Below are 27,684 nucleotides of genomic sequence, written 5' to 3'. Positions count from 1 at the left end.
GCCGCAGAATCAACACAGGAGCCCAGGCAACGTCCCATCCTTTTGACCCTCTATGTCTGTTAGGCTAAGGAAGGGCTCAGGGGCGGATCCAGATTCTGTAGGTCCTGAACCTTATGCAGTGTTGTCATCTTCTTTATCTTCTTTAAGAAACAAAAGCGTTCATCCCAAATTAGGTACGGGGCAACTATGGAAATGGAGGATGGCTGGCAGCGTCCGGGAGAAGAGGGAGAGACAGGTGTGTGTTTACAGAAGGACACCGGCAGGGCTCCCGGCGGTGATGGCACTGTCCCGTGTCCTGCCTGTGGTGATGGACACAGGCACCTGCACGTGTGACACCACTGCACACAACTAAACACACAAATGAGCACCCAGGAAGGTGACGAAATCTGAATAAGGTCCGTGGATCGTATCTGGCTGGGACATCGTACCATAGCTTTGCCAAGGGGAACCGGGGGAAAGCCACACGGGCTCTCTCTGCATCATGTCTGCCGGCTGCCTGTGAATCTACAAGGACCTCAAAATAAAAATTTTGATTATAAAAAGTTAGATAGAAGTAGAATCGGATACTCTGGGGAAAGTTAGGTGCAGGGTTTTGGAAAGGCTGGCGCTAGCGAGAAGCTTGAACGCTTAGCCGTGTGGGGACTGAGGGACGAGGCACAGCAGAGACGTGACAGCAGCTGCACCCGCGGGTGCCTGTGCTCACTTCCCAGGGCGACCTGCTTGAACCGCGAATGAGGTCGCTGGTTCTCAGATGAGCGCGAGAGACTCACCCATGACGACGGGCTGAGTCCACTCACTCCAGGGCCCCGCTGTCCTGCACACGGAGCTCACCGCCGCCCGCACGCGAATGGAGTACTTGGAAATGTCGTGAACAGCTGAGGTGAACTCCTGAGTCCTCATTTTTTCTACCTAAATGGGGAAAAAATATCATCGTAATCATCTCTAGACGCGTAATTAAAGTGATGCCCATCAGCAATCAGAATGGGGGTCGCGTATAAGCCAAGGGACTCACTGTTCGACGACCCATTTAAAATCGAGAGGACACATGGCAATGAGTCTGTTCCGAGCTGCTGGCAGCACGTACACAAAGTGGGCAGCTGTGCAATGTGCATGATCCGTCTGGGCCCGATGGATACTCCCAGACTGGAACACTGGGACGGCCGAGAGCAGAATGCAAAATCCCCTTGTCCTGTCCTTCCGTATTCCGTCGTCACGTTTCTAAACAATGTCCCCCAGTTTCCATCATACTTTGCATCAGCAAACTACAGTCTGCAGGCCCCTCTGGCCTCTGGATATACGAATGGGTCGTATATCTTTAAGTGATTGAAACAGATCAAAAGAGTGTCTCATGACATATGAAAATTACATGAAATCGGCATCTCAGTGCTTGCAAACTTACGTTTCTGTACAATCAATCTGTGGTTGCGTTTGTTATGCCTGCAGAGTTGACTAGTGGTGGCCCAAACCGTGCGGTCTGCAAAACCTGGCATGTTTCTTTGGTCCTTTACACAAACAGTTTACTGATCTCTAATGTACGAGAGTGGAGGGGAAGGAGAAGGGGGTGTACAGAGAAGTAGAAACAGCAGAGACCTTGAATCTAAGATGGGCGGGTGGGATCTGCCTCCAATTACCCCCAGTGCACTTCCTTGACCTCTCTGAGCCTCAGTTTCCTCATCTGTCACATAGGGATAGCAACACCTAACTCTTGGATTATTGAGTTCAATGGAATGATCTCGGTACAGCCCAAGCTTAAGGAAATATTAAGTTGTATCGTATGGAAACAGCCAATACCCAACCCATGTTTGATCAGCAAAAACAGCAATTTTGGATGGTTCGACCCAATAATATGTGCCCAGGTGCCGTAGGCAACTTAAGCTGACGTTGGCCCAGTGTTGAAGCGGTTTCTCACAAACGAGCCCTTCTCCAAGGTGCTCTGTATCGATCAGTGTCACCACCGTCCAGCTAATCTCCTGGCTCCAAACCAGAGAGGTGTCCCTGCCACCTGCACCTTAACTATTCCTACGTGTGTCTCCCCCTTCCTCCCCTGCGCCACGACCACTGCCTACTTTAGCTCCCCTCATCTGTTGCTAGGACAGGTGCAGTAGCCATTAGCTGACATCGCTATGTCCAAGTGACCCTTCCCCACCTACATCAGCTTTCATGCTGCTACCAATGGTAAGATTGAGTTTGAATCTTGACTTCTCTCTATTTTTCTAGCTCTGTGACTTTGGGCAAGTCCCTTAATCTGTGTGTGCCTGGCTTTCCTGTAAAATGGGAATGATAATTGCATAGCGGAGTTAGTGAGAGAGAGGGACAAATGCGTCCAGTAAAGCTCGGCACACAGCTGATGCTCAGCAGACGTCGGCTTTCTTCCCAGTTGCCCTTGAACTTTTCGTCCGTTAGTGCCAGTGAGTTAGTTTCTAAGTCGTAATACAATGCACAGAACATAAAATTCACCTCTTTAACTGTTTTTCAGTGTCCAGTTCAGTGGAGTCGAGTACGTTCACATGGTGTGTGACCATCACCACCATCTGTCTCCAGCTCTCATCTTGCAAAACTGATAATCAGCCCATTAAAAAACAACGCCCCATCCCACACCCCCAGCCCTGGCGAACATCGTTCTACCTTCTTTCTCTACGAATTTCACTACTCTTGGCATCTCGCATAAGTGGAACTGTATGGTATTTGTCTTTTTGTGTCTGGCTTATTTCACTTAGAAAAAGGTCCTCAAGGTTCATTTTCGGAATGCCCTTCCTTTTCAAGGCTCGCTAATGTTGCATCATATGTTTTTGTCACATTTTCATTATCCAGTCATCTGTCTGTGGACACTCGGGTTGCTTCTTCTTTTTGGCTTCTGTGACTAACGCTGCTGTGAGCATGGATGTACACATCTCTCTCTCTGAGACGTCGTTTTTGATTCTTTTGGATATACACCCAGAAGCGGAATTGCTGGATCACATGATATTGCTTTTTAAATGCCACACTGTTTTCCATCGTGACCGGCCGTTTTACGTCTTCACCTACAATAGTGCTGAGGAGTTTTTATCTGATACCTTGTCTTATTTTCAACCAAAAGTATGTCCTTTCAAGACAAAAGGCCAGTAGGGTGGGTTTATTTACATAAAACCTGGGTAGACGTAAGTTATCTTTGACCTCATTAGTTCTAAGCTATAACCAGAGCAGACACTGAAGACAATTTTAGAAATGTCTCTAAAAGAATGCTGTCATCGAACATCGGAACGGTCTGAAGAATTACCTGCAAATAACCCTTCCTTGCGTTGTAAATTTCCACTTCGTAATCAAAGCAATGGGTTGGAAAGGCAGAAACTGGTTTGTCCCATCGGATAGAGAGACGGCTTCCTTCAATGTCCGCCGTGACGTTCAGCGGAGGGTTTACTTGATCTAGGTTAGGAATGAGAGCGGGGTCAGTGGTCCAGGCTGACAGGTCCCACCCAATCCCACTCCTCAAGGCATCTCGAGGAGGCCACCTTCTCGAGTATTGGCCCTCAGGAGGCTCACACAGGGCTGCTGTCATAAAACAGGAAAGAACTCCCTGTGTAACGGTCCAGGACTCCTATCCCAACGGGCATGGAATGATTGAATCCCATCCCTTTTTCACTCCTAGAGTTGGGCCGAGGGCAGGGTAAACTGATCCTGGAGAGAAACAGCCCCAGAACGCTCACCTCGCCCCGCCCCGACGAGCCGGGTGTGGAGCCGGGGTGTGGGCCCCCGCTACCACTTCCCCCGTCTGGGCTTCGGGTTTTTTGTTTCATTCTGCCGTTTGTGTCTCGTTTTGGTTTGTTTGGGACATGGAGTGGAAAGCTTTTGTTTTCTCTCGCATAAAAAGAATGGACTGGGCTAAATTTGTCTTCTCTTGAATAAGAACTAGAGTCCTCTCCCCCGAGATCTCACTTGATTGCCTATGGCCAAGTGACGTGGGTAGGAAATATTTCTGAGTGAGCGTTCTTGTCTTAGGTTACGTGGCGAAAGTCTCACAATTAATGAATCACAGAGACAAGCTAAGGGTAGGACCCACTGTCTCCAGAACCTGCCACTCCCAAAGCAGAAAAGGTTTACCCCAAAAGTCTTTGTTTTAGTAATCTGAGGAATTGGTTTCAATAATGTGCAAATCATATAAGCAAATGAATTCCTGTGGTCTGTTCCAGACTGTGTTCCATTTTCACATTAATATTGTTTTCTAAGTCCTTCTCAGCATTTTTTATCACCTGTTTTCATGAAAGTGACATTTTTAGGTCACCTAAGAAATAAACTATTTAAGAGAATTGCATTACTCTTTAGTAAATGCTATGATCCTTTAAACAAAGTTCTGCTCTATTGGACAGATATAGATATGTGACAAGTCAATCACGTCCTTTAAATAACAGTTTGCATATTTTTTGGATACTTGCACGAGGCACCGTTCTCAACACTTTATAATTATTAACACTTAATTCTCACAAAAACCTTGTTGGAAGTATTGATTTCTCCCATTTTGCAGATAAGACCGAGACACAGAGAAGTGAGCAGCTCATCTAAGGTCACTCAGCAACTCGGCAGGGGAGCCAGGGTCCACAGCCCACTCCGACGACTGCCACCACTGGAGCCTGGCACGTTAGCCCCCACGGATGCTGTGCTAACGGCTCCTGATGAGTTGCATTAATATACATATCCAGGAGGAAGGAGGATGCCTTCTGCTTTGACCACTGAGCAAATGAAACCCTAAGGAATATGTTTACATCTGAGCATCACAGGCCGAGGGAGGCATTTTAACTGAGCCCCGTCCAGAGGAGGCAGACCAGAACGGCGAGGGGCACGCAGGAGGAAGTGGGGGTGGGCAGCTCGGGCCAGAGAGGCCTCAGGACGGGAGCGTGGCCGCCTTCCGAGAGCTGAGAGGCCATTGTGGGGACAGGGGTCAGAGTGGCTTGGAGGTGTCACCAATCTATCGCAGGGCCCAGGGGAAGAAATACCCCACCAGCCACAGCTGCTGAGACGTGAAATCGCTTCCCTCGGCAGGGAGTCCCTTCCCCGGTGTGCTGGGTCACCACTGGGGGGTGGGAGGATTTGGGGCACGACTGGCGGGGGAGGTGCTGCTGGCACCTGGCGGGCAGAGGCCAGGGGCGCTGCTGCTGAGACCCTGCCGTGCTCGGCGCGGCCTCTCCCCGCAGTTATCCGGCCCCTCGTGTGCTCCGGCCACATGGGGTTTTCAAGCAGGGGCCGGTGGCTGCTTCGCATCTGGAAAGCAGTGGGGTGAGGCGACCTTTTCGACCCCTTCCACGCCGAGCTTCCGCGGGCCGGCGCCCGCGGCTCCGAGCCTCTTACCGATGGCGTGCAGGGCGAACAGCCGGTCCAGGGGCCGGATGGCGGCGCGGCTGCTGGAGCCGTTGACGCGCACCGCGAGCGAGCCGCGCCCTTGGCCGTCGATGGAAGTCGCGGGAAACCAGCCCGCGACGTTCCGCCCCGACGCGTCCTGCCCGTATTCTCGGCATTCTTCGGTCTGGGAGCCGTACCTAAATCGGAACGCTCGTAAGATTTTTAAGACCGGAGGAGACTACCCATCTGCGTAGGTAAAAATAGGTCCGAACCTGTAGTAGAGGAAATAGCGCGTGTCCTCAGGGGAAGCCTCGCCCGCCAGCCAGGTGCAGCGAAGGGAGACCCGGTACTGCCGTGAGCGCGTCCGGTCACTCGCCACGGTGTTTGCGGTGCAAGTTAAATTGACAGCCGAGGTTCCAGGAGCCCCTGCGAAGTCAGAAATAGAAAGGCCGAGACGCTGGCTGAGGCGTTCGGTCTCGTGGCTTCCGCGAACCGGCAGCCGAGCCTCCTTCAATCTGGTAAGAGAAGCTCTAGAATTAAACACGAACGCTCGGTCCCAAGCACGCACTGTTTTGTCGGGCCGGATGTAATGAAGCATCAGGCGTTGTCCCTGCCCCCAGCGGGCTCAGAGCTGGGGACGGCAGGGTAGAAATGCAGCTGTTCGTGAAAGACAGATAACGTGATGTCGATGAGCACCCAGCCCGAGGGTGAGCTCTGAGGGGCACAAGCAGCTCTCAGTGTATGGGGCGGAGTAAAGGGCTCTATGGAGCAGGGGCGATGGGACCTGGGCTTCGAGTTCACGGGGGGTTCAGAAGGGCGGGCCAAGGATGAGCCCGGAAAGCAAAGTCTTCGGGGCGGGCGCGTGGGGCCGGGTTCGAAATCCATCTGAGCAGAGCGGAGGACCAGGTACGGTGCAGGTGCAAGGTGCCAAAGACTCCACTTAGGAGGGAGCTGAGCGGCCCCCGTTTTGCTTATGATGATTTTGAGCTTTTGAGCCGAGGACCGAGAAATGTAGGTGATGGCCGTAGGGACGTGCCAGGTGGCACTGGGCGGGTTGTGACAGTCGGGGCGCTAAGGGGGTGCGAGATGCTGGGCAGGAGCCGGTGGCAGAGGAAAGAAAGGAAGCGCGTTGTTAATTCTCTGATGTCCCGTCTCTACCAAGTCTGAAAGGGAGAACGGGCTTTGCGGGGCCGGCCTCACCTGCTGGGGCGCTGAGCTCGGCGGACACCCAGCTGCTTGGCGGGATGGTGTGGCCCTCCCACGGGATGGTCTGCACGCTGGCTGAAAAGCCTTTGTGAAGGATGGTCTCACGGCTGCTCTTCGTGTTCCTGGTTTCGTACTAAAATTAAAACCCACGAGTCACGATACGTAAAAGGCCAATAGCCTTAAAAGAACTATTTTCATCAAATGTGCGTTTTCTTCTGGCATATTTTCATCAACTATGCCGATTTTTAAATGGCACCTTAAATGCAATGAAATAGGTTTGCTAAAAAATCAAACCCAGGATTCCATGAGTCAATACTTAACCCTAAACTCATTGAGATGTATAAATGACATATGTGCAGCTTTTTACACATCAACCATGCCTCCCTAAGGTGATTTTAAAATGAATAAGCAGATAAATTACCCGATTCTAGTATTTATAGATATTTTTTACAAACAATATAATAAAAGCATAATAAATTCGTCAATGATACGTGGACACGTTCTTCTTACGAAAACAAACAAAATATGACAAATAAGGGCCCGGTTCCCTGTGACACCATCTCTAGTTCCGGTCTCCTCTCATAGATAACTTTTTGACAGAAAATTCTCTAGAATTCCATACGGATTGAAAAATAGCCAACACCATACAACCGTTTCTCCCTTCGTTGACAAGGTACCAGTCGCTCTGCCGTGCCCCCCAGAGGGCCTGGAGCTCTGAGAGGTCGGCTGTCTAGCCCAAGGTCGCAAACGCAGGGCGAGGCTGAACCAGGATTCGAAGCCGGCCTCGGATTCGGCTCCCTGCCCTCCTCCCGCCTCCATCCGCTATTTTCTTCTGGGTTTTTGCTTTGTTTTGTTTGGGGCTATTTTAGAGAAACCATAAAACCAAGATTGAATGCATCCCACCTCAGAAGTGCCCAAACTTCCTTCTTTAAGCGAAAGAACCAAAGGCCCTTGAGTGGTTCCCCTTTTTTTTTTTTTTTTCGGTTACAATTTCTCTTGATAAGGAACATGCAGCCAAAATTTAACTGGACTCTAAATAAGTTCCGCCGTCAGAATGAACACTCACATCATCCTCCTGTGGACCGTTTATTTTCACGTGATACCCTAGCTTGATGCTCCTTCGCTCCTGATCGGGGCTCGGCTCCCAGCGTAACAGGACCTGAGCCAAACCGGTGACGGTGACCGTGAAATTGACAGGCGGGAGCAGCGGGGCTGAGGATCAGAAGAGGAAACGGCGACGTGTCAGTTGTGCATAGGGAGCGGTTCTTAAATTTTCAAAAGGAAGAGCCATTGACGGTATTTTATTATGGCTATCGGAGATTTTAGAATATGAATAATTTTGGAAAGTTCCTTTAAGACTGCTTCTACTTCATTGTGTGTGTGTGTGTGTGTGGTATTTTTTACTTTGCCCAGGCGTTTACCTTTTTAATTGAAAAAGGGATATTGTACTGTATCATTATCTATTATAACTGTAGTTTTTAAACCGAGGGTTATTATCCACTAATTGGCTGAGATAATTTATCAGTTCGTGGCTAGAAATTTTTTTAATGACGTGGAAAAAATAGAATAGGAAAGACATCGAATATAATAAGTACTGCTTTGTGCATCAAATATAGTAAGAATAAATTCTGTTTCATGAACCTCTTCTTCCATTATATAAATGTACTTATGTATCTGTATGCGTACCGGCTCATGATATAAAATGGATTTATTTCTTTTTGTGATTTAAAATCAAAACAAATTTGTCAGTAAAACTACTTAGACATTTCTGGAGGAAAAAAAGGTTTTTTGGTGTTTTTTTTTCTTAATGAACCACTTTCTAACTTTGCTTTCAAAATAAAAGCTTTTATTTCATTTACAAAAACAAGGTCTGTGCATTTCAGGAATGTTAGAAAGCACAGATGAGCAAAAAAAAAAAAAAATGAAAGAAAGAAAAATTACCCGCAACCCTACTATTATAAATGGTCTTAACATGTGAAACGTTGATGATCCTTTATTCCCGGGCATACATTAATAAAAACTTTTTACATTTTTTTCTAAAATTGAGATAACATTGTATCACAATCGTGAAACCTCCTCCGATTCACTTACTACGTGGTCAGGATGTTTCCATGGATCCAGAATGTTTAATGGCCTTCCGGGACCCCACCCTTCAGGACCCCCCACCTTCCAGGACCCCCACCTCCATCCACGCCTGCAGATACGGACTCCCAGGGCTCTGTCTATCATGCACTGTCCATCGTGGTCACCGCTGGCCTCACGTGGCTATTTAAATTTAAATGACTTAAAATAAAACCTTCATTGTTCTAGTTGCATGAGGCACATTTCAAGTGCTCAGTTAGTCACCGATGGCTAGTGGCTACTACACTGGACGGTGCAGATATAAAACAACGTCATTATCATAGGAATTTCTCTTAGACAAAACTAGGCAGAGGCCATGTGATGGTTTTCTTAGATTCTGTCATTGCGCCAACTCCAAAGATCAACAAATTTCTGAGCAAACATAGTAGGAGATTTTTATTCTTTGGTCGTGAGGCCGCTAGCCATCCCTTCGCATGAAGAGGTATTCTCAGAGTGGACATGGCCTCCAGCTTTATTCTCTGGAGCCCATACACCCAGTCCTGCCATAGAATTTCGCGCAGTAGCATAAAATTTGCACTTCAGCCAACCTTACTTTCTTAAAATATAGTGTATTTAAAGAGTTTGTATTCTGATAAGGATATTCTATCCCTTTTCTAAAATCCACACATAATTTCCTAATTGAGGGATTATTTAGGAGAAAATAATGCTATTGTTTTTGTAATATGCTTATATTTTTAAAGAAAGATCATTGAACGTAATAGATGGCACTTACGTTTTTCATCAGAAAGTAAGTCTGCTGGCAGTATCACTGTGGCCCCAAAAAGAATCAGAAATGCAAGCACCATGACGATCAAATTCTGCAGAAGACAGAAAGATGAGGGTCCAAGTAGCCATTTTAGAGAAAAACTGAGAGCTATTTTATAAAGTAGAATATAATCATTTTGCCATTTGACCAACATTTATGGGTGACCTGTTATGTGCTAGAAATACAAATAGGAACAAATCTTATCTAAGAGGCAGAGAGAAATGTCAGTCAATAATTGTAGTCCTATCTAAAACTTCCAGTAACAGTATGTGCGGGGCATGGTAGAAGCAAAAATCCTTCTGAATCGACTCCTATAGGATACACACACGCGCGCGCACACACACACACACACGCGTGGGGGTAATGTGTTTCTTCTGGCAGACACAGCAAGGACAGAACTAGAGACGAGAGTCAATGGGAGAGAGCACCGGTGGTCAGCGGGTGGCCAAGACAGACCAGCCGTCTGAACAGTAAAAGTTCTAGGCTCAGTTAATGAGATGGAAAATTAACACCATTACCATTTTCATGAATGAGCATTTCAATACGAACCCACATGACGGGAAGCTTAAATCTAAAACAATTTAAGGTGGGAAAGAGAAACTTCTTATCACAAACCTAGAAAAAAGTGACACTTTGAACTTTGGAGAGGCCCAATGAGGCCCGATGAACCCACACGAACCCAAATGGGAGCAGGCCAGAAGAGGACTCGAAAACAGATACAGACCTGGAGAAAATAAAAACGTATCTCTCCCTACTCGAAACAATGCGGCACTGGAAATGGATTTGGAGCAGGGCGATTTCCACCACTCCGTGTGACAGTGTGAAAAAGTAGTCAAGCCATTCCTGCGTCCGGTTTTAGAAGTCAAAGAAGAAAGTCCAGGACCTTTACTGGGACCTTAAGTCAGAAACCTTGAGTGTTTCCTCAGAAAATGTTGAAAGGCACTTTTCATATGAACTTGACTGACTTATTTATTTACTTATTTATTTATGTATTTATTTATTTAATTTTACCCCTACAGCACCTGGTCTTCCTAGGTGGTCTCCCATCCGGGTACTAACCAGGCCCGACCCTGCTTAGCTTCCGAGATCAGACGGGATCGGGCATGTAGATACATATGAACTTAACTTTAAAGGACAAATTATAGGCATGGCTTCCACCTGCTGTGTGCTGCCTGGCCTCACAGAGCAGCTCTTCCGGTGATCTCTCCTGAGCCCCACCCCACACACACACATACGTGCGCGTGCACACACACACACACACACACACACACACACACGCTGCTTTGGTGTGTGGTTCTTATCCGATCCGCAAAGGAGAAAAAGAGTCTGAAAGGTAAAATCATTTGTCAGAGATGAAACAGGCAGTAAATAACGGACCTTAGACCCGATCTCATTTCTTCCAGCAGTAAAAGCAATATTCTGTACTCATTTAAATGACTTACCATTTCCAGTTTAAAATTTTATTTTAATGGTTCGGTATTTTCCAAATATATTCCTGGTAGAACCACAGAAGGTAGATCTTGGCTAAATGGACACGTCCAAGAGATACCAGAATTCACGTCTGAATTTACTAATTAACTAACTTGCTCCTTAATTTCTCACTATCACTACTTAATTTACTGAGGAAACTATTAAAATGTCCCAACATAAAAGAAAGAACAGCGTGTAGTGATTCAGTTCCGTTTTTTCATATTTCTCATTAGCAATGTCCTTTCAGCAAATGACTCAGACTGGGCAAAACACCAATATCAGCATTTGATTTCGGGATATTTATAAGCGTTGCGTAATTTAGACATAGAATAAGATGTGAAAGATGAGATTGTTTTCGAAGTAAACGGTGAGTGAACAAGTGACGACGAGATACTTTCCCTGGAGATGGGATCTTCCAAGGCCTTGCAGTAAGAAGGGCTTTGCAATATCTATGTAAATAAAGAATTTGACTGAAGCATATTTAGTTTTCAAGTTTTTTCCAATTAATTTTTATTTTTCAATTACAGTTGACATTCAATATTATTTGACGTTAATTTCAGGAAACCGGCATAGTGGTTAGCATTTATATGATTTATGAAGTGATCTTCTGATTAGTGGCCATCTGGCACTCTATAGTTATTATAATATTATTCGCTATATTCCCTACGCTGTACTCTACATCCCTGTGACTATTTTGTAACTGCCAATTTGTACTTCTTAATCCCATCACCTTTTTCACCCAGCCCTCCAACCCCCCTCCCATCTGGCAACCATCAGTTCGTTCTCTTCATCTATGAGTCTGTTTCTGTTTTGTTTGTTCATTTATTTCGTCTTTTAGATTGCACATATAAGTGAAATCATACGGTATTTGTTTTTCTCTGTCTGACTTATTTCGCTTAGCACAATACCCTCTAGGTCCATCCATTTTGTGGCAATGGTAAGATTTCATTCTTTTTATGGCCAAGTAATATTCCATTGTACCACCTCTTCTTAGTCGATCATCCGTCGATGGGCACTTAGGTTGTTTTCGTATCTTGGCCGGTGTAAACAGCACTGCAGTGAACATAGGGATGCATAGATCTTCTCTAATTAGTGTTTTGGATTTCTTCGAATAAATACCTCAAAATGGAATTGCCGGGTCATATGGTAGTTCTTTTTTTAATTTTTTGAGGAATCTTCATATCGTTTTCCATAGCGGCTGTATCAATTTGCAATTCCACCAACAATGCACGAGGGCTCCCTTTTCTCCATATCCCTGCCAACACTTATTTGTTGATTTATTGACGATGCCATCCTTACAGGTGCGAGATGATATCTCGTGTGGATTTAATTTGCATTTCTCTGATGATTCATATTGTTGAGCATCTTTTCATACGTCTGTTGGCCATCTGTATGTCCTTTTTGGTGAAATGTCTATTCAGGTCCTCAGCCCGTTTTATTTTATTGGATTGTTTGGTTTTGTTTTGGTGTCAAGTCGTATTAGTACTTTATAAAATTTGGATACGAACCCCTTATCAGATATATCATTGGCAAACATCTCTCTCAATCAGGAGGCCGTCTTTTCATTTTGTCGATGGTTTCCTTTGCTGTGAAAAAAACGTTTTAGTTTGATATAGTCTTATTTGTTTTTGTTTTTGTTTTTTTCTTTTGTTTCCCCGGCCCAAGGAGATCAGAAAAAAAATATTATTAAGAGTAGTGTCAGAGTTTGCTGCCTCTGTTTTCTCCTGGGAGATTTATGGTTTGGGGTCTTACATTTAAATCTTTAATCCATTTTGAGTTTATTTTTGTATATGGAGTAAGAAGGCGGTCTCGTTTCATTTTCGCATGTATCGGTCCAATTTTCCCGACACTTCCTTGAATAGACGCTCTTTCCTCCATTGTCCATTTCTGGTTCCTTTGTCATAGATTAATTGACCATATAGGCACGGGTTTATCTCTGGGCTCTTTATCCGATTTCATGTTTATTTTTATGTCAATCCCAGGCTGTTTTGATTAATATAGTCTTGTAGCATAGTTTGATGTCAGGGAACATGATACCTCCAACTTTATTCTTCTTTCTCAAGATTGCTTTGGCTATTTGGGGTATTTTGTGGTTCCATAGAAATCTCGGGATTATTTCTTCCAGTTCTGTGAAAATGACGTTGGTATTTTGATAAGGATTGCATTAAATCTATAGATTGGCTAGTATGAACATTCTAATGATGTTAATTCTTCCTATCCATGAGCAGCATGGTATATGCTTCCATTTATTTATATCTTCAATTTCTTCTTGCACTGTCTTATAAATTTATAAGTACAGATCTTTTACTTCCGTGTTTAAGTTTATTCCTAGGTATTGTTTCGAGGCAATCATAAGTGAGATTGTTTTCTTAATTTCTCTTTCTGAAAGTTTGTTGTTTGTGCATAAAAATGCAACTGATTTGTGAATACTAATTTTGTATCTTGCTACTTTACTGAATTCATTCATTGGTTATAATTTTTTTTGGTGAAATCTTTAGGGTTCTCTAAAAACTGTTATTATTAGCAGATGACATGATACTATATAAATACTATATATCATGTCACTATATATAGTATCATGTCATCTGCAAATAATAACAGTTTAACTCCTTCCTTTCCAATTTGGATGCCTTTTATTTCTTTTTCTTGTAGGATTTCCGGTACTATATTGAATAGAAGTTATAAAAAGTGGACATCCTTGTCCTGTTTCTGATCTTAAGGAAAATGCTTTTAGCTTTTCACTGTTGAGTAGATGCTAGCTATGGGTTTGTCATATATGATCTTTATTATTTCGAGGTATAATCCTCTATTCCCATTTTGCTGAGAGTTTCTATCATAAATGGATGCTGTATTTTGTCAAATGCTTTTCCTGCGTCTATTGATACGACCATATGGTTTTTATCTTTTGTTTTATGTCGTATATCACATTAATTGATTTATGGATGTCAAAATAATCTTGCATACCAGGAATAAATCCCGCTTCACTATATTGTATGATCTTTTTAATGGATTGCTGAATTCAGTTTGCTAATATTTTGTTGAGGATTTTTGCGTCTATGTTCATCAGGACTATTAGCCTATAATTTTCTTTTTTTGTGGTGTCTCTGGTTTTAGAATCAGAGTAATGTTGGCCTCGTAAAGTGAGCTTGGGAACTTTTCCTCCTCTTGAATTTTTTGGAATAGTTTGAGAAAGACAGGTGTTAATTCATCTTTGACTGTTTGTTGAAATTCACCTGTGAAGCCATCCAGTCCAGGACTTTTATTCGTTGAGAGTTTTTGATACTGATTCTATTTCGTTAGTAGTAATTGGTCTGTTCATATTTTTTGTTTCTTCTTGATTCAGTCTTGGAAGATTGTATATTTTTAGGAATTTATCCATTTCTTCTAAATTGTCCAATTTGTTGGCATATAATTGTTCAAGAAATAAAAATCCTTTTTATTTCTGTGGTGTCAGTTGTCACTTTTACTCTTTCATTTTGGATTTTATCTATTTGGGTCTTCTCTCTTTTTCTCCTGATGAATCTGGTTAAGTGTTTCTCAATTTTGTTCATCTTTTCAAAGAACCAGCTCTTGTTTCCACTGATTTTTGTATGTTTTAGACTCCATTTTGTTTATTTCTCATCTGATCTTTATTATTTCCTTCTTTCTACTCACTTTGGGCTTTGTTACTTCTTTTTCTAGTTCTTTTAGGTGTAAGATTAGATTGTTTATTTGAGATGTTTCTTCTTGTTGTTTGTTTCATATTGTTTCTCGTTTCATATTGTTATGAATTTTCCTCTTAGGACTGCTTTCGCCATGTCCCATTGATTTTAGGTCATTGTGTTTTTATTTGCATTTGTCTCAAGGTATCTTTTGATTTCTTCCTTGAGCTCGTTCATTGTTTAGTAGTGTGTTATTTAACCTCCATGTGTTTGTATGTTTTTCAGGGTTTTTGTTCTTGAAACTGATTTTCAGTTTTATAGCATTGTCCTGGGAGAAGATGTTTGATAGAATTTCAGTCTTTTAAAATTTATTGGCACTTTTAAAATTTATTGCGGCCTAATATGGGATCTAGCCTGGAAAATACTTGAGAAGAATATATAATCTGCTACTTTGGGGTGAAATGCCCTAAAAATATCGATTAAAAGCATCTGGTCTATTGTGTCATTTAAGACGCTGTTTCCTTGTCGATTTTCTATCTGGAAGATCTGTCCATTGGGGTCAATGGGTATTAAAGTTCCCTCCTGTGACCATTACCATCAGTCTCTTTGTCTATGTCTGTTAATATTTGCTTTGCATTTTAAGTGCTCCGAGGTTGAGTACATAAATATTTGTAAGGGTTATATCCTCTTGCTGGTTGACCCTTTTATCATTATGAAATGTCCTTCTTTGTCTCTTCTTATAGCCCTTGTTTTAAAGTCCATTTTGTCTGGTATAAGATTTTTTTAAATTTCCATTTGCATGAAATATTTTTTCCATCCCTTTATGTTTAGCCTGTCTTTCGATCTGGAGTGGGTCTCTTGTAGACTACATACATATGAGTCTTGTTTTCTTATCCATTTGGCTACCCTGTGTCTTTTGGTTGGAGCATTTAATCCACTTACATTTAAAGTGATTATTGTTAGATATGTAGGTATTGCCGTTTTATTATCAACTGTCACGTTCTTTTTTTTCTTTCTTCTTCTTAAAGAAGTCTGCTTAACATTTCATGTGATGCTGGCTGGTGGTGATGAACTCCTTTAGCTTTTTCTGGTCTATTGAATCTCTTTATCGCTCCTTCAATGTTAAATAATAGCCTTGCTATGCAGAATAACCTTGTTTGTAGGTCCTTGTTGTTTTTTTTTTTTTTTAATTACTTTGAATATTTTGTGCCAATCCCCTTTGGCCTATAGTTTCTGTTGAGAAATAAGCTGACACTCTTACGGGAGTTCCCTTGTAGGTAACCGCCTTTTTCGTGCTGCTTTCAAGATTCTCTCTTTATCTTTACCCTTTGCCATTTTAATTATGACTTGTCTCAGTGCGGGCCTTTTTGGGTTCATCTTGTTTGGCACTGTCTGTGCTTCCTGGGTTGTATGTCTATTTCCTTCACCAGATGAGGGAAGTTTTCGGTCATTATTTTTTCAAATAGATTCACAATTCCTTGCTTTCCTTCTACTCCTTCTGGCACCTCTATGGTGTTGCTATGTTTGAGGATGCCCCAGAGGTCCCTTAAACTATCCTCATTTTAAACTTTTTTTTCTTTTTGCTGTTTGGATTGGGTGTTTTCTGCTACCTTGTCTTCCAAGTCTCTGATTCAGTCGTCAGAGATTCCTTCTAGTGTATTCTTCATTTCACTTATTGTATTCTTCACTTCTGACGTAAGGTTTCTCTGCCCTCTTTACGCTCACTATCTATTTGCTGAAGTTCTCACTAAGTTCCTTGAGCCTCCTTATAACCAGTGTTTTGAACTCTGTATCCGATAGATTGCTCGTCACTATTTCATTTAGTTCCTTTTCTAGTGTTTTCTCCTGTTCTTTCATTTAGAACATGTTTCTTTGTTGTTGTTGTTGTTGTTTGTTTGTTTGTTTGTTTGTTTTATTTTTGGCTGCCTCTCTGCATTCGTTTCTGTGTATTAGGTAGGTGTGCTACATTTCCCAGTCTTAGTCAGGTGGCTTTGTGCAGTAGGTGCCCTGTGTGGCCCGGTGGCACATTCTCCCGGGTCACCCGCACCAGGTGCTCCACGAGTGTTCTTTGTGTGGGTTGTGTGTGCCCTCCTGTTGTAAATAAGTCTTGATTGCTGTTGGCACGTCAGTAGGTGAGATCGACCTTCAAGCTAATTGGCTGTGAGGACTGGCCACAACCACAATATAGGAGCTGCTGTATGGCGGTTGCCCACGAGGAGTGAGATTCACCCCAGTAGAATCTGGTGCCTGCTGAGACCACCCTTTGAGTTTGTCGCTTGTGGTGCTAATTGGGTGGCGCTCTTTTGTGGTCTGGAGCTGGCCACTAGGTGTGCTGGTTCTGGAGCCTCATGGGAGGGGCTCCCATGTAGACCTAGGTCAGCAGGTGACCAGCTCGGGGTCACCTGGTAGGAGCTACAAAGTGATCCACGCTTGCTGCTGCCTACGCTGGCTCTGCAGGTGCATGGGAGAAGCCATGCTGTGAACCGAGGCTGGTCGCCACAAGTACCAGACTTGGGTCCTCCTAGCCAAGGCACAGGGTTCCCCTGAGGCCTACTGCCGGCTGCCAGCTGTCTGTAAGGCTCACTGCTGACAGAGCCTCTGGTGGTACAGGAGTCGGGTGAGGTGGAGTTCTTAGGGAGTCACCGGCATGGGTGAGTGGCATTCACCTGGTTAATGCAGATTCAGGGTTGGCACCAGTGCCGGGCCTGGGGCCACTCAGTAATTGGCACAGGGCATACCAAGGCCAGCTGCTGCCTGCCTGGGGCCTGCAGATGTTTGAGAGTTTTTCAGAAAGACCGCAGTGTGGGCCAAGGCCAACCTCTGCCATCGCTGCTGCAAGAACTTTGGGCAGTGCATGAGGTGGGCGGGGTGGGGCCTCAGGGAGTCATGGAGTAGAGCAAGCAGAGCTCACCCGGCCAATCAGATTCGGACTTGGCCCTGTCTGGGGGATCAATGAAGGGACAATAGCAGCTGTCCTTCCAGCCCTCACCCTAAAGCCACATAACTCAGTTTCTCCCTGTATGTCTCAGATGCCCCTGAGCCAGTGTCCCCCTACCGAAGCCCAGGGTGAATGCCTGCCAGCGAGTGAGTCTGTGTGCTGGCCCTTTAAGAGGATGCTTCAGTTTCCCACCACCTTCCATCTCCCCTGGACAGATGGAATCCTCACAGATATTCATAGCCGGGAGTTGTAGGGGCTCCCCTTCTCGGAACTGGAACTCCGGGCTGGGGATTCAGGTGTGGGCTAGGACCCCTCGCTCCTCCAGGGGGACCTCTGCAATCTAGCTATCCCTGTCAATTCTCAGTCATCATGCGTGGGTGTGGGACCAGCCCGTTCTACGTCTACGCCCTCCTCCTACCAGTCGGAGGTGGCCTCTTCTTTACATCCTTAGTTATAAGAGTTCTGTTCAGCTAGACCTCAGGTGGTTCTCCAGGTTGATTGTTCCATAATTTAGTTGTAATTTTGATGTGGTCGAGAGAGGAGGCAAGCAGAGCATTTTCCTACTCTGCCCTCTTGACCGAAAATCTATTCTTTTCCTTTTTCAAATAAACGTAAGTATTGCTAATCAGAATTACGTCAGTTTTGATAAAAAATAATCTTGTTTCTTTCTCTCTAATGATTCCATACCATGTAGAACAAGAATTTTTAAAGCAAGAATGACTGACAATAAAAGCAGATTTTCTAATCTTTTAAAATTTTTCAACAAGTGATATTTTTAATAAATTAAAGGGAAGAGTTAGTATTTACTAAGCCTGAGAAGCAAAGATACCAAAAAATCCTTAACAAGCAACAACAAACACAGCTACCTCTTCAGGTTAAGAAGGTGATGCTTTTTAAATTGTCAGCATTTCCTGAAATGATATTATATATGCTCTATCTTTGCACTAATTTTTATTAATGGGAAGAATCCTAGGTCAGAAAAAAACACAAAATGCATATTCCCTGGTGACTTTTACTGACTGGCAAAGTAAGTAGTACATTCCAACCACACTCACGAAAATAATAAATAAATATCATTTGCAACTAAATTGTTGAAGTAAGTAATGAAACTGTTTACTATTTCAGTGGGGGAGATAATTGAATATTTCACATAACCAAGCACTCTCCCCTAGAATTTTTCACATATTCTGGTTTTTCAGCTGCTGAAAATAGAATTATTTTCCAAATTTGATCATTCGAAAATTTTGATGATTAATTTATTTTGCCATAAAACAGCCACATACTTTTTTTCCATATACCATTGTGATGTTTTGTATTTAAAAAAAAAAGAATACATTTGAAAGGAAATTTGTTGTCCTATAGACAACTCAAGATATTCAAATAGGAGTCTAAATATTAAGAAGAATGATAACTTTCTATAAGCCAGATAAATTCCACACAAGGCTGGATATTACTGGGTTTTAGCAATCGAGTGTATATCTTCTATAATTCTGTTCATTCTCTGTCCCCTCAAAGCACGTTCAGTGTTTGCCCATGACCCCTTAATATTTTTGGTCCCAGTTATAGCAATCACACCTACTGGAAAAACAACCCAAATTTCTTTGGGCATCTCTTTATTCCAAACATATGCTGTTAGGTAGATGTCAACTGGGCAATATTTTACTTTGCAGTAATAGAGATACTTCGCTAGCTTTAAAAAAAATCGACAATCTGTCTAGCTCATTTTTCTCCTGGCTACCAACTAAAATCCAGCAGAAAACCATTAAATTGTTAAAATGAGATTCAAATTAAGCAGAATGAAACAAACGCAGTCTGCCTACCTAAGTTCGCCAGAAATACACACTCGAGTTCTAGTTACTAGTTCGTGAGCTACTAGTTCGTGGGACATTTCAGTGAGTCGGCCTAAAATTCCTCGACTGCCCTCTGAGAACCTGGCTTCTCAGGTAGGTGTTATATATGTTTTTTGAAACTTGGGAGAAGATAGGGGCAGAGCTCGTACCCTGCAGACATTTCTAGAAAGTCGGGTAAAGTCTTGATGATTGGCAACGGATTTCCCCAGTGTTCCTGAGAATTGGTCAAATTCTACTGAAGTTCAGACTTATAAATATTTCCCTCCTCTTTCTGTCCTTTCGACTTATTTTTCTGCCTGGGGCATTTATTTTATAACCAGAGCTGTATTTGTAACCCTGTTTTTAGAGCCCTTTTGAGTCAGCTGCGGTGACACCTAACTGCAGACTCGGCCTCAGTACACAGAAATTGCAAAGCACCTAAGAGGATTCATGCTCCATTAGGCCCTTGAAAGTAAAGAGTTTACTTTTACTTCCTCTTTTTTTTTTCTTTTCTTTTTTCCTGTATAGTGGAATCAGCAATAAAATCTATCTCTTCGGGAGATTGAAGAATAAATAAATAAATCGAGGTATAGAATTCAAATGTTTATCTAGGTCTATCGCATCACCCCCATATGGAAAACTGTGCACACGCCTGAAAATGTAAATGAGTAATAAGGGCCATGTGGAACGCACACATGTTTTTTGCTATTGCTAGACTTCTAATTAACTTTCTGAAATAGTCCTCAAATATAACTCATGGATTCCAACTGTCGACACCGACCTGAACACTAGCCGAGGTGGACATGATGCTGCCTCCCTGAGGATTTGGAATGGAACAAAGAAGGAGTTAAATATCTCCCGGTGGTTAAATATCTATCGGCCAATTGTCATCCCACATCGATGCTCGACTCCCCCCTCACCCCCGTTCCTGGGCATACCTGTCTATGGTGTTTCCGATGGCTGAACTCAGTGGGAGAGGCCAGCATCTCGTGCACCGTATCTGAGCTTGGGGCTGCAGCCCAGCACTTAGCACAGTGTCAGACACAGGACGAGTGTTCAAGTGCCCGAGCCCGTATGGAATAGAGGCAAATTAATACACAATGCTTAGCACGTCAAGCTACATAGGGTGACACCGGCCTCGGGACAAGTTAGATCAGCTCACGACAGGCCGGGAGCGGGTGACGAGCCGGGTCCGTTCGAGGGGAGGTGTGATATCTTCGGTCCTTGCCTGAAAATTTCCCTAAGCAGTCTTTCAAGTAATGAAAACAAATGAGGTGATTCGATGTCTAAAACTTTATAGAAAGCGTTGAAACGTAAACTTTTATCACGTAGCTACATATGTTAATATGTTTTTTAATAACGATGAAACAGGGTATAACATTTCCCACAAAATAGAAATTGTACCAGATAATGAAATTTTCGACGTGATAATTTCTTAAATTGGGTATCAAATACATTAATCAATATGGCTATGAAAGCAATGTCTTTTCATGGGTTTATGAATTTTGGACTCATGGAGTGTTAAGAGATTTTGATTTCTCTCTCTCTCCTTCTTTCTCTGTCCCTCATACTTTTTCAGTCTATCTATTTCCTCCGTATACTTGGAAATATGTTTACCTTGCTTTTGGTAAATAATGAAATTGGTGAACATAAAACCAAGTGACATCTTTCAGCAAGTTCTTGTACACTTCATATAAAACCAAACAATCTTGAACTCCCAGATCGTCCAAGAGAAATAAAAAGCAGAACGCCGTCAGTTAGATACAGCGCCAACACCTCTGTTTCGGGGGGGTTGTTTCTTAAATTGTAGCTCTCTTAATGAACTCCGAAACGTCCTCACCAAGATATTTTATTATATCCTGTACCCTATTTTCTAAACCCACATATTCTCTAAGAAATCTTAGCAGAACATACATTCTCATTTTAATCCCTAACGTATCTGCAAGGGAGAGGAACAAGTCTGTCACGTTAGCGTCAGCAAAGCTACAGGGGTTATTTTCATTTTCATGTGACTCACCTTGCGTGGATTCGGACACCTCAGCTACTGAGCCACGACACAGGGACGGAGCGCCGCCCCTCAGCATCGACGTGACCTACACACACGTTATTAGTCCCGTCCCTGCTAATAATAGAGTTAGATGGGGTTTTATTTCCCCCTTTTCTTTAAAAGTTTGCCATAGATTCACCATCATTACTTCTCGCTTTTATCAACCCCCTCCCCCCATATAATGAAGTGATGAGGGGGCGGAGCGGAGGGCCCGGTCACAGAAGAAAGGTCCCCACTTACTGAGGAGCGTGGTGGCCGGGCTGTCAGAAGCAGCTGCAGGACACCGAGAATGAGTCTTATCTCGGGGGCAGCTTTTGACTTAGAGGCGGTTCTTCTAGGCTGTTTCATCATCGCAGCTGTCACGGGGAGAACGTGCAGGCGGGGAGCTTCTTTCACGACGGATGAAGCAGGGCTTCTCCGAGCAAATGCCCGGGGGCCTCTGGAAGAGACAGAGCGGGGTGGCCTCCCTCCAGCTCCCAGGGCCGACGCCGCCGCCCAGGGCCCCGGCTCTCGCTCTTTGTCTCTGTTCTTCTTTGCTCCCCAGTGGGAGCCATCACTGGCCCCTGCCTGCCGGAGCTCGAACGCGGGGCAGTTCAGTTTTCTCTGCGGCCTTCATTCAGCGGGACTCTCTGGAGTGGTTGTTGTGCCTCTGTCACCTCTGCGGGGCCAGGCACCGGACTGGACACAGAAAGGGCCACCAGGAATGTGCCGGCCTGCACGCCCGCCGTTGGCAGCCAGGCTCAGTGTGGAGGGCAGGCCTGAGCCTGTCCTTGCTGCGTTGGCAGATTCCGCGCCCTCGCGACGACGCGTGTCCCTGGGTGGGGGTGGGGGAATCTGGGCATGATGGACGCTGGAGGGTGCAGCCTGGAGTCGTCCTACACAAGTTGTGACCGTGGCTGTGTTGGTCTGCTGTACACCGGGAGACGTCCCCTGTGTCATCTCCCAGTTCCCAAGGTCACATCTCAGCTGTCCTCAGTGCGTTTCAATTTAAGTAAACCTCGTTGGGTTTTCCTGTCCTTGGTTCCATTTTTGTCTGGGGAATTTCAAGGGGACTGACTAGCAAAGCAAACTTTAAAAAAAAAAAAGTGCCCAAGGCTCCAACTAGATAAGAATGGACCCGAATGCATCAAGAACCTGAGGCGGGAGACCTCTAGGCTCAGCGGGGTGATGACGGTCCCTAAAATCCAGAGCAGGAGAAGTGGGGGCAGAGAGGCCCAGGTCCCCTTAGAGCAGACACAGAGGGTAAGTGGCCAGGTGACATCAGGGGTTCTGTTTGCAAGATGACAAACCCCGAGCACCCGGAACGGGACTTCCAGAAGGCTTGGTGCGTGTCCTGGGGTCCCCAGAGTAACTATTAAGCAGTTGCCAAAATGAAACTGGATCGACTGTTATTAGGTGATCTGAAAACTGTGATTTTTCCTTGGGGACAGAGAAAGTAAAAGAAGGGCCAAAGATCCATTTATTTGCTAAGAAGGATCCAGGAAGATTTTAGATAGTGTAGCAGCCATCGGGCCTGCTCTTTAAAGTCCTATGCATCTCAGTCGGATGTAGTGTATCTGTCATTGCAGAAGCCTTAAAAACATTTATTAATCACCGCGAGGACAGTAATTTCTGGCCTGAAAAGCTCCTTTAACATTCTCTGTACTTCTTACATTCATTTACTCAACACGTATTTATCAAACGCACTGTGCACCGTGCCAGGTGCTGTGATGGATACAAAGAAAATTCGATCTGGCTGCCATCTTTCCGGCTACAATATCCTTTACCAATGAGGCTAAGAGTTGTTTAAAAAGAGGGCGCTCACATTTTTTCTCCACGCCCCTATTGCCATACAAATGAGAGGCAGGGCCTTGCGTAGTATATTTTTTGTGGTGAGAATTTTCTTCTTTAGAATAAATTATAAATGTCCAAAGACAGTTTTGGAACGTGCTGGCAGAATTCACAAAACTGTTTTTTTATAAAGTAAAATCAATTTTGACTTGAGAGGTAAAACAATGTGGGTTTGACTGAATCATACAGGTGAAAATATGAGGTATAATAACATGAAAGGTGAGATTCAATGGATCCACCTTGAACTCTGGATAAAGAAGCTCATTAAAGCTCCTTACTTCTAGGTTTCCTTTTTGTGGAAATCATGCGAAATGTAGAGCAAAGTTTATATGAGAGAGGGAGAGTAAAATTCATTGCGTTTTTACTTGAATAGTAAAAATAATATTGGAATGGTTAAGAGAAATGTATAAAGGTTGAAATATGTGGGTACTAAAAGGAGTGTTTAACAATAACTTGAAAACACGGGGTATTATGGAAAAAATGTTAAGTAAAACCGGGCGTCCAAATATGGATGTATAATTTTTTTTATAATCTCATTTCTTATCAGATGACCAAACTGAGAGGTGTGGCTGCTGCTCAGCAGCAGGCGTATTAGTTAGCTATTGCTACAGAAAAACCGCCTGCAAACACCGCAGTGGATAAACGATGATAAGCGTTTATTCCTTGCTCAAGCGTCTGAGTGTCGACTGAGGTCTGGCTGAACTTGGCTGAGCTCCAGGTCACAGAGTGGGTTCAGAGTCTTTCCAAGCATCATCTGTCATTCATTTGGAACCAGCGGCTATGCAGGGCAGTTCCGTTTGTTTGTTTTGTTTTGTTTTCATGTAATTGCGAAAGTACAAGAACACAAGGTCATCTGTACAAGCTCATTTGTGGCACAGTCACCGACACCCCAAGAGTCAGAGCAAATTGTGTGGCTCGGCCTAGTCAAATGAACCCGGCCCACGGCACACCCACCCACCACGATAAGGTGGGGCGGGGCGCGGGTGGGTACGGTCTCAGGGAGCAGGAGTTCATTACACCACACTGAAATTAATGCTTTCTTTAATTTTCTCCTTATGCTTCCTTCTATACATATGCAGGAATCAAATTTATTTTTTAAAAATATCAGAGACATAGAGCTCAATGGAATAAAATGGAGAATCCAGAAATAACCTTTCACATTTATGGGGAATCGATTTTTTGTCAAGAGTGCCAAGACAATTCAATGTGGAAAGGATCAGTCTTTTCAACAAATGGTGCATATCAACATTCAAAAGAACGAAAGACCTAACGGTAAGAGCTAAAACTATAAAAATTTTAGAGAACGACACAGACATAAACGTTTGTGACCTTGGATTAGGCGTGGTTCCTTAAATATGACACGAAAGCACAAGCAATGAAAGAAAAAAATAGATACATTGGACTTCAGCAAGATTAAAGTTTCGCTAAAAAAACACCATCGTAGTGAAAAGACAACCCACAGAATGAGAGAAAATATTTGCAAATTATGTATCTGGTGAGGGGCTTGTATCCAAAAGAAAAGAAATGAGAAGAAAGCTTACAAAAAACTCAACAATAAAAAGAAAACAAATCACACAATTAAAGATGAGTGAAGGATATGAATTATGTACGTCCCCAAATTAGATGTACTAATAGCCAAAATGTACTTGAAAGCTGCTCACCATAAGGGTCCATCAGAAAAATGCAAATCGAAACCATGAGCGAACTCTTCATATCCACGAGGATGGCTTAAGTCACCAGGACAGACAGCTCTGGTGAGGGCGAGGGTGCAGAGAACGCGGATCCTCAGAGACTGCTGGTGGGGATGCAGGACGGGGCGGCCGCTTTGGAAAACAGTCTCATAGTGCCTCAGAAAGTGAAATGCACGCAGCGGAATACTACTCAGCAACGAAAAGGGATGAAGTGCTGTTATCCGCTGTACATGGATGAACCTGGAAAACATAACGCTAAGGGAGAGAAGCCGGTTCCCAAGACACCACAGATGGTACAACTCCACCCATATGGGATGTTTAGAAGAGGCAAATCTATAGGGACAGAAAGCCGATGTGTGATTGCCGAGGGCTGGATGGGGGGAGTTTGGACAAAATGAAAAGTGACTGTTAATGGGGCAGAAGGTTCTTTGGGCGTAAAGAAGTCATCCGAAGAGGGTTGTGGTCACGACTACAAACTCCGTGAGTGAACTAAATACCGCGGTTACACACTTCAAGTAGGTGAGCTTTATGAGATGTGAATGACATCTCAATAAGACTTATGGAAAAATAGAAAGAAGCTTCAAGAGGATTTCAATAGAATCCCAGGTAGTGTTAGAACAGTTCCAGTGTAACGTCCATCCTGGGCTTACTGTCCATAACTGAAATCGAAAGCAGGTTGCACGCAGTAACAAATCTCTGTAGCTTAATTAAGGTTTTCAGTTCTTTACTCAGTGACCAATTCTTTTTTTAACTCTTGCTTTTGTTTTAATTTTTCCCAGTTTTATTGAGATCTAATGGACACATAACTTTGTATAAGTTTAAGGTATATGACACGATGATTTGATATAAGTATGTATTGTAAATTGTTTTCACAGAGACCAGTTCTTTGCTTTCAAAGCCAGATACAGGAAATCAGCCGGAACATAGAAGAAAATGAGCAAACTAACTATACGACTAGACTTACATGATTAATGTAAATGAGAGTTCCATCTTAGTCAGGAGAGAACCCGCTGGGTGTTTGGGACTGTCAGCTGCTTTATACACATTATCATATCGTAGCCTCATAAATCTACAGATGAGTAAACTGAGGCTCAGGGAATTCATTTAGCACAGCTTCTTTGTGATGCTCCTCCAAGTCGCTTTGCCTAGGACGGCAAAACATTATACTTGCCATAATGATTTCAAAAGAAACAAGATAACTACCTCGCTGGGAATAAATATCTTATTTGGTGTGGGGGGTAGATTTGTCTTGAAAAACTCGATTCTCTCCTATGGGAATTTCTGTCTTTCTCTCTTTCTCTGTCTCTCTCATTCAACTGCGGTGTATACGTGTCTTCATTTTATTTTTATCCTACACCAAACACTGCGTTTATATCTCTGTCTCTGCCACGAGACGTGAGGACAGGTCTTCATGTCACGTACTGTGGTTTTGTCAGAACCCATTGGAGGATCCAGTTTTAAGGACGAAGAGGGTGTCGTGTTGATGCAGGAGCAAATTCCACACGAGCCTCATCTGGAGGCGAGGCCTAGACGTGCAGTGGAGGACGCTGCGGGACTCTGAGCTGAGGCCGCTGATGGGCCAGAGTTTTGAAGGTGATCGTTCTGTCTTTACTCTTGGGCCTCCGTTATTATCGAGGCCCATCTTTTAAAATTAATGACCCCGAATGAAATTTCAGAGGAGCTAAAACTGATTTGTCTATTTACTTACCTCTTTTAAATGTAAAATAAAATTGCATCTGTGTGTAAAATCCCCCAGTACCAATGAAGACTGGGATTCTACATTTGCTGAGAAATATCTTTATTTGTCCTGTGGGAGATCTTAAACTTTAGTTGGCTTCTATTAAACTTTTATGAGAACAAAACGAGTGAAGGACTTTTTCTTCAAACAGGTACTTTTTTGGTTGTTTCGAAGAAAGTACACATTCTTGAAACAGAACTAGTTCTTTTAAACAAATTCCTCAGAATCACTCATAAAGAACAAAAAATGGGGTGGGTGAGGGGTTCGAGGAGACAGCCACCACCACTCTAAAACTTTGGAATATTAAAATTAGGTCATAATTATGTTTTTGTCTGACTTCTCAAAATATCACCTCAGATATTTTCCCCAAGGAGAAAGCCCCCACAGGCTGTCATTAGAAATTCATATCTTTATGTGAAGCATATTCCCCCTTCTCCATCCTATTTTAAAATGCAGATGCTCTTGGGAGCAGATATACTAAGGACTTAGTATATCTGCTTCTGTCAAAGGCTCTGAAAGTGAGTGCTGGCAGGTGGGGTGCAGAGCTCAGACCCAAAGTGGGGTGTCACTCTGCTGTTACCAAAATCAAACCGTCTGCTTACAACTCAGAAAAGAAAGAAAATGGAGTTAGGGTTCAGCCTTACGGTCAACGCGGTCACCGTCCCAGGATGACCAGTCGATTGTTTTGGAAGGACATAATCCTTGGTGGGCCTGTGTTTTCCCATCCCCCAATCATTAAAGCACATGCTCGGGGCTAGCGACTGGCTGAATGATGGCCCCCCAATTTGCAAGCCTGTGAACGTGTCCCCTGATGTCGTGGATGTCATTCAAGTGGGGACCTTTCCGCGGGCAGCGAGTGGATCCTGGGTGATCCAGGGAGCCGACGGAATCGCAAAGGTCTTCATGAGAAGGCGGCCAGCCGGCAGGTCAGAGAGCAAAGATGTCACGCAGCCGACTTTGAAAAGGGAGGAAAGAAGCCTCTGGAAGATGGACGAGTCAAAAGAACAGATTCCCCGGTGCCCGCGTAAGGCGTCAGCCCTGCGGTCCCATTTTGGACCCGGACCTCCAGAACTGAGAGGTGATAAATGCACACAGCA

The 27,684-nt window shown here is 43.8% G+C and overlaps 1 protein-coding gene across 1 annotated transcript in view; it reads right to left on the bottom strand.

Annotated features, from left to right (window-relative positions):
* IL5RA (interleukin 5 receptor subunit alpha) overlaps window positions 1–21,679 on the bottom strand; it is a 37,002-nt gene extending 15,323 nt beyond the window's left edge. Inside the window, exons 1-8 of the mRNA XM_039836822.1 lie at window positions 21,569–21,679; window positions 9,371–9,455; window positions 7,583–7,728; window positions 6,511–6,649; window positions 5,583–5,736; window positions 5,320–5,507; window positions 3,257–3,402; window positions 771–909 (exon numbers count right to left, since the gene is read on the bottom strand). Coding sequence (XP_039692756.1) covers window positions 771–909; window positions 3,257–3,402; window positions 5,320–5,507; window positions 5,583–5,736; window positions 6,511–6,649; window positions 7,583–7,728; window positions 9,371–9,455; window positions 21,569–21,679 — 1,108 coding nt within the window. The remainder of the gene's footprint in view (window positions 1–770; window positions 910–3,256; window positions 3,403–5,319; window positions 5,508–5,582; window positions 5,737–6,510; window positions 6,650–7,582; window positions 7,729–9,370; window positions 9,456–21,568) is intronic.
* Window positions 21,680–27,684: the final 6,005 nt, after the last annotated feature.

This window comes from Pteropus medius, unplaced genomic scaffold (genome assembly GCF_902729225.1).
Source record: "Pteropus medius unplaced genomic scaffold, Ma_sr-lr_union100, whole genome shotgun sequence".
In the NCBI taxonomy this organism is placed as follows: domain Eukaryota; kingdom Metazoa; phylum Chordata; class Mammalia; order Chiroptera; family Pteropodidae; genus Pteropus; species Pteropus medius.
This window is presented reverse-complemented; position numbering and strand designations above follow the sequence as displayed.